At 35.4% G+C, this 13912-nt stretch overlaps 1 protein-coding gene across 1 annotated transcript in view; it reads left to right on the forward strand.

The window, feature by feature from the left end:
• LOC145247522 (uncharacterized) overlaps positions 1 to 13912 on the forward strand; it is a 109352-nt gene that overhangs the window by 35109 nt on the left and 60331 nt on the right. Inside the window, exon 3 of the mRNA XM_080109346.1 lies at positions 12761 to 12842. Coding sequence (XP_079965472.1) covers positions 12761 to 12842 — 82 coding nt within the window. The remainder of the gene's footprint in view (positions 1 to 12760; positions 12843 to 13912) is intronic.

Genomic DNA, 13912 nt, shown 5'->3' on the forward strand with positions numbered 1-13912 from the left:
TTGGAGGGAGGGAAGTATTAGTAGGCAGGCAGGCAGGCAGGCTCGAACCTGTGACACGAAGGCGGAAAAGAAAGTGAAAGAAAAGCTGAGATCTTACGCTACGTTAAGACGTGAGAGAAAGTGAAAAGCGTTCAAATTTATTGATGTCAATCAAAAAGTTGACTTGAAGTGAATAAGTTGAGAATCATGCAGGCGCAGAAATGAACGTTGGCTGCAGGCCAGTTTCTGCCGTATTTTGCTTCCCCACAATTTTGGGGAAAACCAGCTCCCCCGAAAAAAGAGGAGCTCTCTCAAATAGCAATTGTTTGATATGAAAAGTTTTCCCAATGTTGATCAAAGCTAATTGTGTTTCTGGAGGTCCCGACCGGAAAGTCAGGCGGCCTACTTCGCTTCGATTAGTTTGGCTTTTATACGAAAAAGACGAACAAACGCGTGAAAGGATGGAATAGAGGGAATTTTATAAAAGTCAATCAAAATAAATGTAGAGACGACGTCTGTTCGCAAATCGTAGAGATTATAATCTAGGGAGTATATATAAAAAGTTGTAAAAAATAGTAACGTGGTCAAGCCCCCCCCCCCCCGAAATAACGTGTGTGCCACTTTTGCCTTTTATGTACATGGATTACACATACATTTGAGATAGCATTATATTTGGACTATTTCCATGCTTGCATTTTTTTTTTTAGACTCACGTGTAAGTTTGAAATAGTATTATATTTGGACTATTTCCATGCTTGTATTTTTTTTTTTAGACTCACGTATAAGTTTGAAATAGCATTATATTTGGACTATTTCCATGCTTGTATTTTTTTTTTTAGACTCACGTATAAGTTTGAAATAGCATTATATTTGGACTATTTCCATGCTTGTATTTTTTTTTTTAGACTCACGTATAAGTTTGAAATAGCATTATATTTGGACTATTTCCATGCTTGTATTTTTTTTTTTAGACTCACGTGTAAGTTTGAAATAGCATTATATTTGGACTATTTCCATGCTTGTATTTTTTTTTTTAGACTCACGTGTAAGTTTGAAATAGCATTATATTTGGACTATTTCCATGCTTGTATTTTTTTTTTTAGACTCACGTGTAAGTTTGAAATAGCATTATATTTGGATTATTGTCATGCGTGCATATTTTGTTTTGAACTGTCACGCTTAATTTTGAAATAGCGTTCATTTTTAGATTGTTGTCATGTCTGTATTTTCTTTGGACTATGATGTGTAAGTTTGATTGGCAGGGAAATATTTCTGAAAATGGTCATTCTTGCTTTCTAAGTATTGTATTTTTATCGTGGTAAATATTTCATCAGTGGGAGTTGAGGGTCGCTGCCGTTTTAGAAGCAAAAGAAGTTTGCTACTTATAGCTTTAATCAGTGGCCACCTTGAGGAGGAGGAGGAGGATGAAGAAGAGGAGGAGATGAAATAGGAAAGGGTTTTGACTTTTGTTTGACTGTGATAAAACTTATCACTTGCATAGTCATGGTCCTTTGGCTTTCTTGGAAGGAAATGGACGCTTAGCGGATTAGAGCCTCATCGTTCCCCACGTGCGATTACATGTGCATGCGATTATTTCGGTGTAAGCCTATGCATGTACTAGTGTACACCGTCCGTTAAAAATGACGGGAAAAAATTATGCATTATCAGTGTTCCCACTAATATTTATACGTAATGCCATGCCAGATCCTAGACAGGTTGAACCCGCTTCCTCCAAAGGAGGAAGGATCTAGGGAATATTAAATTCACAAGCGGTCCCCAGTTGCATGCATATCTAAGTCAGGGGAGATGATGATGTTAAGTTGTTGTAGTTTTTGCAGAAAGGTGTCGACGTTCTCCTGCATACAGCACCTGGTATTCCCAGATGATCACCCATCTGGTACTAACCAGGCTTAATGTTGCTTCACTTCGGTGATCTAATGAGAATTGTTTGCCAACGTGATTATGGCGTATTTATATAAAATCACAATTATGCCATTAATGTAATTTTTTATATATGAATTAGGTCTTTGTCAAGAATTCCATCTCTATTAAAACAAAAATAAAAAAATTGTTATGGTGAATGTATCCATGATGAAACGAAAATATCATATTCCAAAAATTATGTAAATTGATCAAGTAGTTCTATTTTTATGAAGGAGATCATTTTTAAACGATTAATGAAAATAGATACACATTACAACATAAACCTTGCAAGTTCGAATTATTATTGAGTTATCACCTCCTTTTTTAAGATTGTTTCCAAAATGACTGACAAAACAGTCGCTCTTTAGTTATTCATAAAATTTTATTTACTTATTTAAAAATGAAGCTACTAGATCAATGTATGTGATTTTTGGAATATGATATTTTTGTTTCGACACGGGGGTACATGCATCTTACAAATTTTTCTTTATTTTTGTTTTTTAATATTGGGACAATTTTGTATGAGAACCATAAATTATCATTTCTAATGGGAGAATAAAAAAGCACCTACTGTTGACTTCGGAAGAGCAGGGTTCAATCCTCAGTTGAGTTTTACCAAAGAATTTAAAAATCGTACTTGATGCCCTCTTGCTAAACACTCAGTATTATAAGATAAGTACCTCCACCCATTCCTATTCAAAATCTCGGACTCCACAATCATGGAGTCATAAAAACGTTTCGGTATTAAGTTAATTGTATGACTGAGTTGTTAATTCAACCTTAGATGAACTTTATGAAAACTGGTCAGTGTGATTTTTTTTTTTCTTTTTTTTTTTAATTTATAAAAGTTTAATTTATGATGACACCTATAAAACACCCAACCTTATCTTATTTCTTCTTCTCTCTTTTTTCTCCTCGGCCTCTTCATTTCTTCTCTCTCTCTCTCTCTCTCTCTCTCTCTCTCTCTCTCTCTCTCTCTCTCTCTCTCTCTCTCTCTCTAATAGCACACTTGGTTTACTTTCCTTCTCTTTCAGACTGGTTGGTATGCGGTTTCTTTTCTACTTAGTTTGAGTCAATTTCACGGCTGGGCTTGAATTCAAATGTTATTTGATATTCGTACAAATGGGATTGTTCAGAGAAATAAAACAAACAAAAATAAATATTTGTCAGATGAGCTGATTAAATCTGTGCTATTAACTATGAAAATGTCATTTCAAACTTAAGCATGACAAGCCTATGAAAATGTCATTTCAAACTTAAGCATGACAAACCTATGAAAATGTCATTTCAAACTTAAGCATGACAAACCTATGAAAATGTCATTTCAAACTTAAGCATGACAAACCTATGAAAATGTCATTTCAAACTTAAGCATGACAAACCTATGAAAATGTCATTTCAAACTTAAGCATGACAAACCTATGAAAATGTCATTTCAAACTTAAGCATGACAAACCTATGAAAATGTCATTTCAAACTTAAGCATGACAAACCTATGAAAATGTCATTTCAAACTTAAGCATGACAAACCTATGAAAATGTCATTTCAAACTTAAGCATGACAAACCTATGAAAATATCATTTGAAATTTAGACAAGAACTCGTCTAGCTACAACCACAGTAAATAATTTTCCTTTCTTCATCTCTGTACCTACAACTAAACATAACTTTGATGAGCAAAGTTTCGTTCCAAAAACTATCCATCTCTGGAGCACAATACCATGGGCTACTTCCCAGCTAACTGCAACATGGTCACTGTTGAGCCCCCCCCCTCTTGGATAATCAAATTCTGTCGCGTTTCAACCATTGTTACCAATTCTCAAGATATTGTCTCACCGTCTATTTTACAAACCTATTAATCCTTATCCCCGAGTAGCTTTTAGGCCTTGATGAATGGTGACCTGTTAAGTACATAAAAAGGACTTATTAAATGACAGAACCGAATATAAAGATGTGCGTATTCGTCTAAAAATATTTCATTCTTAAGAGTAACATGACAGACTGACAAACATGACATTTTAAAATTAAGCATGACAGACCAATGAAAACGATATTTTGAACGACCATTACAGGCCTACGAAAATACTATTTCAAATTTTAGCATGACGGACGGACAAATAGACAGAGCATAATGTAGAGATGAACTTATTCATTAAAAAATGCTTTTTAATTTTTAAGCATGACCTGACAGTAACGAATATGTTATTTTGAATTTAAGCCTTACAGACCAATGAAAATAATATTTAAAAATAAATTAAGCATGACAGACTTAGAAAAATAGTTCGATCATGACAGACCAATGAAAAGTCTGTGTCAAAATTAATCATGACAGTTGCCAATGTTGCTGGTAAAATAATTGGATTATTCTACCGCTTTGTGGTTTGGTGGGGGATGCCATTTTCTCTTCTCTGCAACCTCTTTCCCACAGAAGAGACGTTGCGAGACTGTCTCTGCTTTATCGTTATTTTCATGACAAGTGCTCATCTTAGCTCCAATCTATGGTCCCCCCTTGCCAAACTTTCATGAAAAACACTCATCTACCTGAAACCACTATCAATAATTTCCCCCAATCTGTGCCTAAAACTATGCGTAGATTCCAGGAACAAAGCTTTGGACCTCTCTTCCGTTTGCCTGCTTTCCAGCTGACTACACTATGGTTGTCTTGAAGTCCAATGTAAACAAATTCTTGATGAGCCGTCTCCTTAAGTAATCCAATTTACCAAATTTTCAGTACTAACGGTTACTACGATATTGCCCCATTGACTACTGTGGACTCATTAACCCTTATCCTCGAGTGGCCTTTGTGTCTTGATAAGTGGCGACTCAAAAAAAAAAAGAAAAAGATGATGATATCTCACTGCTGATGCAATCCTCTACCTGAATAAGGGGCAAATATGTTGTAAGCTGGAGTACTATTGCAACATCTGGAGAGTATCTGCTAAAAGTACTCTTTTCTTCCTTGACAGGGTTCAAAATTTAGTGGATGAAGCCTTCTTCTTCACCCTACTTCCTCTTTTTCACGGAAGAGACATGGTAATTTCCTATCTGCTCTGTCGTTATTTTCATTGCATTAAGTGCTCAAATAAGCTTCTATGTATGGACCCTTCTTCCTGTAGAACATTTGCAGCAGACACTCGTCTATCCACAACAACTGACAAGAATTTCCCATATTATCTATTTGTGCTTAAAATAAAATGTAAATTCCATAATCAAAGTTTCTTTCCTAGGAATGTCCGTCTATGGAACACAATACTGCAGGCTTCTTTCCAACTGACTATAACATGGTCGTTTTTGAGTCTAATGTAAAGAAGTTCTTGTTGAGCTGTCCTCTTGAATAAACAAACATTACTCAAATCCCACCATCACCGTATTGTCTCACCTGCCACCAAACACTCATTAACCCTTATACTCAAGTGGTCTTTGGGGTTTGATAAGTGGTGACCACCCCCCCTATAAAAATGAATATGTTATTTTGAAACCAAGCATGCAAGATCTACATAAATGATATTTCGAAATAAGGCATGACAGACCTACAAAAATATTTCAAACTTTAGCATGACAAACTAACCAATAGACAGAGTTGTAGCAGCCGAAACTCGCTACAATCACAGGCAGGAGCTAATTCTCGCGGCTTGAGATTTGAAATCCATTTTCTCCCTGGATTGTCCAATCACAAGCCAGCTCTCAATCATGTGACCAAGTACATAAAAGGCGAAATCTGAAACTTTTACTCCTGGCTTCAGCTGGTAGCAGACATTAGCCTGGGGCTTTAGCCCCTAGGCTAAACGTAAGTACAAGAAGTTAACATGGCGACCTTTTAACTTCCATTTGTTTCCATGTGCGGTACCCAAACGAACATTGCTTATCATGCTAAAGAACTGCTCTCGTTCATACACCAACACACACACACACACACACACACACGACAACACGTAAATACACTGAAGACTTTGTTCTTTCTTTCTCCTTAACCCGGCCTCTTTCTCTCCTCAGCAAGCTGGCAATATATTGAATCTATCTTTACACATGAACATTTCCACCTACTAACTCGTTTCTCTTTTGTACCTGCTACTAATGAGGATAACAAATAAAGTTGCTTTTGAATATAGAATGAAACTCCATTTCTATAGAGTCCAATCTATGTAGTGACCAATGTATAGTATCTAAAAATGCCATTTCATCCTTAAGTGTGTCCAATCGTCAAAAATACCATTTAAAACTAAAGCATAATTGATTTATAAAATACTACTTGCGTCATGCTTCATTGCATGACACAACTACGAAAATGACATTTAAAACAAATATGACAGACTAATGTCCAAAATATTTCGAAATTAAGCACAACAGGCCTACAAAAAATGGTATTTCAAACAAACATGACAGACCCATGAAAACATAATTTCAAATTTAAGCATGACAGACCAAAAAAGCCCTATTTGAAACTGATGAATGATTGATTAATGAAAAAAAAAACTTCTGTGGAAGTTTAAAAGCATACTAAAAAAATGATTGCCAAAATACATGCATATATCATCATCATCATCATCATCATCATCATCATCATCATCATCATCATCACTACCAGCACCATCATCATCATGTTTATTTTACATGCTGGCATGTGTGAGACATCTTTTAGAAGTGACTTCCAAATTAATCTATTTCTGGCCAGGTCTTTATCTCTTTTTCCCCTCCAGTCGATTCTTATCTCTTCCTCTTATGTTTTTCTTAGCTTTCTTTTACTAACTGACCTTGATGCCTCAACTGTCCTACATCTATTCACTCAAGCACTCTCTTCCATTCTTTCAACATACCCACACCATCAAACAAATCTGCACACTATACTGTCCAGATTTAATCTCCTGCTTAGTTCATCAGAACTGAGCCTGTCTTTATAACTCTCATTACACATCCATCTTATCATTTTCATATCATTTCCCTCCATGCAACACATGTCCCCAACCCTCACTTGCTAGGTTTCACTTTCATACAACATCATACTGTGTACAAATGCTTGACAGACTCTTCTTCCCTAAAAAAAAAAAAAAAAAATGGGTCGCTCTTCAAGCTGAACAGTCTAAATGTTAGAAAATATCTTAAATTTTGAAAAATTTCTGCAAATCGTAGAATTTTCCAATTAAAAGGACATTTCCAGAATTTACTTATTAATAAACTAGCATGGATACCCGACGTTGCCTGGGATTGAATGATGTTCAACAAATATTTCACATTCCCATATTTTTATTGTTATAGAAATCAGTGAAACCGCTCATTTTTTTAATCAAATCGATTAGTTGCTGGCTCTAGTTGGGGACCCATCATGGTGCACCCAGAAGAAGCTTCACATGCCTCCCTGCAGTGACTTAGTCCACAATACAATTACATTGCACTGTAGAGAACCTACTGTTGAGTATATACAATTAAGTTTGTACATAATAGCTTGAATTAAAATTTAAAATGAAAAAGTCAAGTATTATGGTTCTATTGTGCTCTAAACAGAAACATTCATTTTGAACGTGCCCTGTCATAAAAAATTTACTATTAATTTTATATATCGGGCCTTTCTGCTTGTGTGATAATAAAACTTCTCAAATGCACTTGTGATAGTAGGCTGAATAAGGTGTTAATTTTGGTCAAAATCGTCTGTTTCTTCTTTCATTGGATCATTTCGATTATCGATACTTATTGAAGACATTATAATATAAAACATATTGAAGAACACTACTAGATACATAAAGTACTTTTGTGTGAAATTTCATAAAAATCAACTCAGCTGTTTTGGAGTTCACAGGGAACTCACTCACTCACACACACATATGTACAAAGTTCCTTTTATATAATAGATAGATAGATGAGTTTGATTATTTATCCTTTTGTTTATTATCCTCATCTTCTAATTGTTGTTTCATGATGTTTCGGCCAACTATTCCTCTGGCCTTAATCAGGTGTTTAACCGCGACGAAATAAGAACGCTTAATCTCCTAACTGCATCCTCAGTAATTACTACCTTCCAAAGTTGTTGTCGTCTGATCAGGTTTTGGCCAACTAAGTCTTTGGCCGGCTTTGAGTAGGATTGAAACCGCTATCTTCAGGCAATACTCACCTAGAACTGTAGAGATTCAATGTTTCTATTCACTGTGGCACAGGCCCCGAAGGGCGATCAAGGTTGGACTTTTTGGTCTTATAAATCCAAGTTTATTTGTCATCTGATTTCGATTGTCGGGTCCGTAGCGAAGGGTAGATTATTTTATTAATTGGAATTCTTTTCTTTTTTTTTGTTTTTTGAGGTGAGTAATTTGTATTATTTATTTTTTTTGTGGACTATTATTCTCATTTTCTAGCTGTTGGTTCACAACGTTAACCACCTGACGAAAGCCAGAGGAATAGTTGGCCCAAAACGTGGTGAGACGACAGCAACTATAGAAGGCAGTAATTGCTGAGGATGCAGTTAGGAGATTCGGTATTCCTATCTTATGATTTACCACCCGACGAAAGCCAGAGGAATAGTTGGCTGAAACGTCGTGAAACAACAACTAAGAAAGATGAGGATAATAGTCTGCAATAAATAAATAAAAAAATAAAAAATAAATAAATAAATGAATAAATAAATGAATAAAAAAAAAAATAAAATAAAAATAAATAAATAAATAAAAAAAATAAAAATAAAAATAAATAAAAAAATAAACAAACAAACAAACAAATAAATAAAAATTACTCATCTCAAAAAAAATTCCAATTAATTAAATTAGATGAGTTTGATATTGGTTACTTTTCTTTTTGCAATTAGGAAATCATCACCATCATCATTATCACCATCAGCATCACCATCACAAGCATCATCATAACCACCACCACCACCACCACCACCATCATCATCATCATCATCATCATCATCAGTTTAACATCTTTTGCATGCTGGCATATGATGGACGACTTTTAGAAATTGACTTCCAAACTTATCTCTCGTTCTTTCAGAAATCATTTCCTTAATTGAGGTAACTAATTAGTAGGATGGATGACCTTTCTGATGCCAACCGAGAGAGGTGATGGGGGGGGGGGCAATGCTTTTATGGAGATATCATGTGATTGCTTAAAAAGTATTTCAGCCGACCTTGTTGCACTTTACTATGTTTTGCCAATAAATTTGATCTGACTTGAAATACCAAAAGTTCTGAAAAATTAGGATTACTAATTTACATATATTCTACGGAAAATTAGTTTATGGAATAGTGGATGAGCATGTAAACGGACTAGTACAAATAAGTCTCCTACTCTGAACTCATCTCCCTATACTGTCCAGATTTAATTTTACTCTGGAGTCATCAGAACTAAGCCTCTCTTTAAGACTTCATTTTTCTCTTCACATATTTCTCTTCATGCAACGCATGTCCTCAACCCTAATTGGCCAGGTTTCACTCCCACAGATCATCACGTTGTATACACTTGCTTGATAGACTCTTCCTTTGGTGAACACTTACTAATGACAGTTTTATAGGATGGATGCATTTCCTGACATTAATCCAGAGAGGTGGTAGTGAGGCCAATGCTTTTATCAACACCATCTCTAAGTGATTGCCTATCAAGGCTAAAGAGTGCTTCATTTATTTTTTAACTCAATATACATGCCCCCACCCCTGCAAAACTTTTACAAAAAGCACTTGTCTAGCTATAACAACTATCAACAATTTCTCTCACTCTATCTTTGCTTAAATTTAAACACAAATTCCATGAACAAGGCTTTTTTCCTAGAACTGCTCGCCCGTGGGACTCTGTTCCGCTTGTCTACTTTCTAGCTCACAACAACATAGTTATCTTCAAGTCCAATATAAACAAGTTCTTATTGAGATGTCTCTGTAAATATTTAAATTCTATACAATTTTAACCACTAACAATTACTATGCTGCCGTCTCAGTGACATCTGTACATTCATTAACCCTCATCTTAGTGTTTTTTTTTTTGGGAGGGGGGGCTTGATAAGAGATGACTCTCTTGTAAAATATATGTAAGGATAATAACTATGCAAAAATATACTAATATTGTTGACCTTGGGAGAACAAGATTTAATAGACGTTTCATTCAGCGGCTACAATTAATTATCCTCATTACAAACTAATTCTTCTTTAGTTGTAATTATCTCTATATTAATATGATAGCTTGTGTGTTATTTTCTGTGTCACGCTTACATCCGGGTCGTTTAATTGTTACGTAGTTCCATTTCTTGTAATAAATAATTTTACCAAGAATTCTTCATAAGTTTTGTTTTAGGTTTCAGCTGATGGCACTCAAGTCATCTATTTTTTTTTTTATACATAATTTTATCAAGAATTCTTGATAAGTTTTGGTTTAGGTTTCGATTATAGCTAAAGAAGCTCAAGTTATATACACTGCAGAAGCATGTGGACCTGATCTCCTCCCGGCTGTGCTATTAAAAAAGTGCGCCGCCAAAGTAGCTCCAGTTCTCTCCAAACTTTACAACTGCTGGAAAACTGCTTCTGTAGTGCCAGTTTTCAAGAATTCTGGTGAAAGAACTGACCCAGTAAATTATCACCCCATTAGTCTCCTCCCACTTTTTGCCAAAATATTTGAGACCATAATTAACCAAGCTCTAGTCCATCACTTTACAGATACTAAACTTCTGACCGACCAACAATATGGATTTAGGCAAGCCCGTTTCACAGCATACATCCTAACTGTAATCTCAGAATGTATATACCATTCACTGGACAAAGCGAGGAAGGGTAGAGCGGTAGCTCTAGATATATCTAAGGCTTTCTGAGGCTTTTGACAGGGTATACCATGAGGGTCTTCTCAAGAAAATCAAATCATACGGCATCACTGGAAGAATACATGACATAATTAGATCCTTCTTAGATAAGAGAAAAATCCAGGTTGTCCTTGATGGTCGTACATCTAAACAATATGATATAAATGCGAGAGTGCCTTGGAGCTCTGTTATTCCTAATATTCATAAATGACCTCCCTGACAAAATTGCCTCTGAGATGGGTATGTATGCTGACAACACTACACTCTATAACAGACACAACAGGAAAACAAATGAACACATATCTAAAGAAATGGCAGAAACACTAGAGGAAGACCTCCAATCCATAGTGGAATGGGGACAAAAATGGATGGTTACCTTCAATGCTGCTAAGACTAAACTTGTTTCCTTCAATAATTACAAGAAACTTCCTTACCGCCAATAGCAATGGCCAATGACTCTTTATCTGAAAGTACATCTTTTAAAATCCTCGGCCTAACGTTCACAGGAAACATGAGTTTGAACAATTACATTGAGAACATTGCCAGGACTGCTGCGAAGAAGGTGGGTTCTCTCTACCATGCTAGAAAGCTATTAATGCCTGAAAGTATCCTATACCTCTATAAGGCCACCACTCGCCCATGTATGGAGTATTGTTGTCATATTTGGGCTGGTGCATCAGCCACTAGTCTCTCGCTCCTAGACAAGATTCAAAAGAGGGTCGCCAATCTGATAGGTCCTGAACTGTCATCTAAGTTTCAGCTTCTGTCCCATCGCCAAAATGTTGCATCCCTCTGCCTTTTCTACAAGTACTTTAACAGTGAATGCTCTAACGAACTGCAAGCACTTGTGCCCCTTCGACGTAAATACCCCCGACAAACCCGACAAGCAGCTAAATCCCATCCCTTCACAGTAGAGATCCCTAGATGTAAGAGAGCCTTCTACCCGAGTAGTTTCTTCCCCAGAACAGCTAGACTTTGGAATTCCCTTACGGGTCCTTGCTTGCCCCAACTGTACTGACATGCAGAAGTTCAAATGTAACATGAACCGACATCTTGCTGCCCAACTTCCGACACAGTACCCCTGATGCTTATGTCCCTGATACTAGCCCCCTACAACAAAGTGGCAATGTGCCTTGTTTGGGGTGAAAATGCAATAAAAAAAAAAAAATATATATATATATATATGAGCATACAGTTAATAAAATATGTTAAAAAACACTTTGAAAAAGAGTTAAAAACATATTTAATCTGAAAAGGAAACACTAGATAAATGGATAGTACTTAATCCGCGGAGTTGCGAAGAAATACTCTCCTTCTCATCAGAGGGTTGGAATTAGCAAAATGCGGGATCGGATTTTGCATGCAGAAGTATTTGATGAAACAACAAGTAAGTCAAAGATCTTACTTGAAAACAAAATAAGTTAAGCAGAGGGAATATGGTAAATAAAAAGGTGATTACACATGAATGGATAGTCTGGTAGAAGATAAAAAATCCAGTGATGGTAAATATATATGTGACGGTGACGGTATATATATATATATATATATATATATATATTCTTCATAAGTTTTGGTCTCGATTCAAGCTAATGCACCCAAATCAGATGGATATATATTTATATTTATTTTTGTAATCACAAGTTTATAACATATAAGAATCAATAGAAAATATATATAGAGTATGTGAAATCTGCATGCATTAAAATATCATATTTAAGCGTATTTTACCACCGCGCTACGTCGAACGTCTCTGTTAGCTTAGCCGTTTTAACAAAAGAGCTACAATAATATCAGGGCATCTCCATTTACACTGAACATCCACAGAATGCCAACATCAATATTTACATGTTAAAGAGTTTGTTCGCTATGTAATTTCCACAGGTCCCGCTAGTATAAGAAATAATTGTATTTGTGGATCTATGTAGAATCATTTTCATCCAATTTAATTCTTCATATTTCCGTCTTATCACTCACAAAGACCACTTTACTTCAATTATATTAATAAATAAGAACATTGCTATGTCATAAAACTGAAAAAGCAAATCCCTAACACCAGATGAGTTGAATTTTACCTAATTTATTTTTTCTTTGCAGTATAAACAGAAGAAACACAAGAGTGATCCGTTTATAAATATTGAAGGTCGTAATACTAATAATTGGATGGCTATGGATTTGGGTAAGTTTATTTTTTTCTCTCGATCTATATAAAGTTAAGTATATATATATTTAGATTTCTTGTTGATTTTTTTTAACGATAAACACAATTGAATAGTGCCTTCGCATCGAAGCTCATTTTTATTTTACTTTGAAAGTCGCCCATAATTTATTTGGACATATACAATAATTTTTTATTTATTTTTTATTATTTATTTTTTATTATACTATTTCAAAAATAATAAAAATAAATAATGTAAATCGCGATATATCCAGACAGGCATGTGAGATGGGTGAGCGGTAAGGGGTTTAGGCTCATTACCATGGGTTCCCGATTTCGAATCTCGCTAGATTCAGCCACTCTGATGAGTCGTAGATGACGAAACACGTGTCAGTGGATAATTATATTTTAAAAATAATGTGTGTGTGTGTGCGTGCGCGTGTGTGTGTACAGGATTCACTCCTAAACTAATTAACCCATCCATTATGAATTTTAGAATATAGCTGCTAAGTGTAAGGAGTTGTAGTGTGAGCTATATTTAAGTTAATTTAGTTTTATGCAAAAAGGCCAAAAATATTTACCTACCTTTGATTGTTGTGAAATTTTATTTTATATTTTTAGACATTAATCTAATTTACAAAAACCCACTATGTTTGTCTGTCTGTCTGTCTCCATATTTTCAAACTCTATCTCCTCTGAAATTAAAAGTCGCAGAGCGGCGCTAGGGGCCTTAAATGATTGGATTTTTTATGGACCATTCTTTTATGGGTCTTTAGCCGGTTAAAATATTTTTTAAAGGGTCAAAAATGGGTCAAAATTGAAAAAAAATCGTTATTTTTTTTTTTTATTTTTTTTTTTTTACACAGTGATCACCACTTATCAAGGCCCGGAAGCCACTCAGGGATAAGGGTTATTGCAAGTACATTACGTTAGTGAGGAGATTTGATGAAGTGTTTACTTAAGGGGGCGGTTCATTAGGAATTTGTTAACATTAGACTTGAAGACATCCAAGTTGTAGTCCGGAGGGAAGCAGGCAGACGGAACAGAGTTCCACAGGCGTGCAGTTCTAAGAAAGAAGCTTTGTTCATGAA

This window comes from Euprymna scolopes, chromosome 25 (genome assembly GCF_053919585.1).
Source record: "Euprymna scolopes isolate OS-2025 chromosome 25, ASM5391958v1, whole genome shotgun sequence".
In the NCBI taxonomy this organism is placed as follows: Eukaryota; Metazoa; Mollusca; class Cephalopoda; order Sepiida; family Sepiolidae; genus Euprymna; species Euprymna scolopes.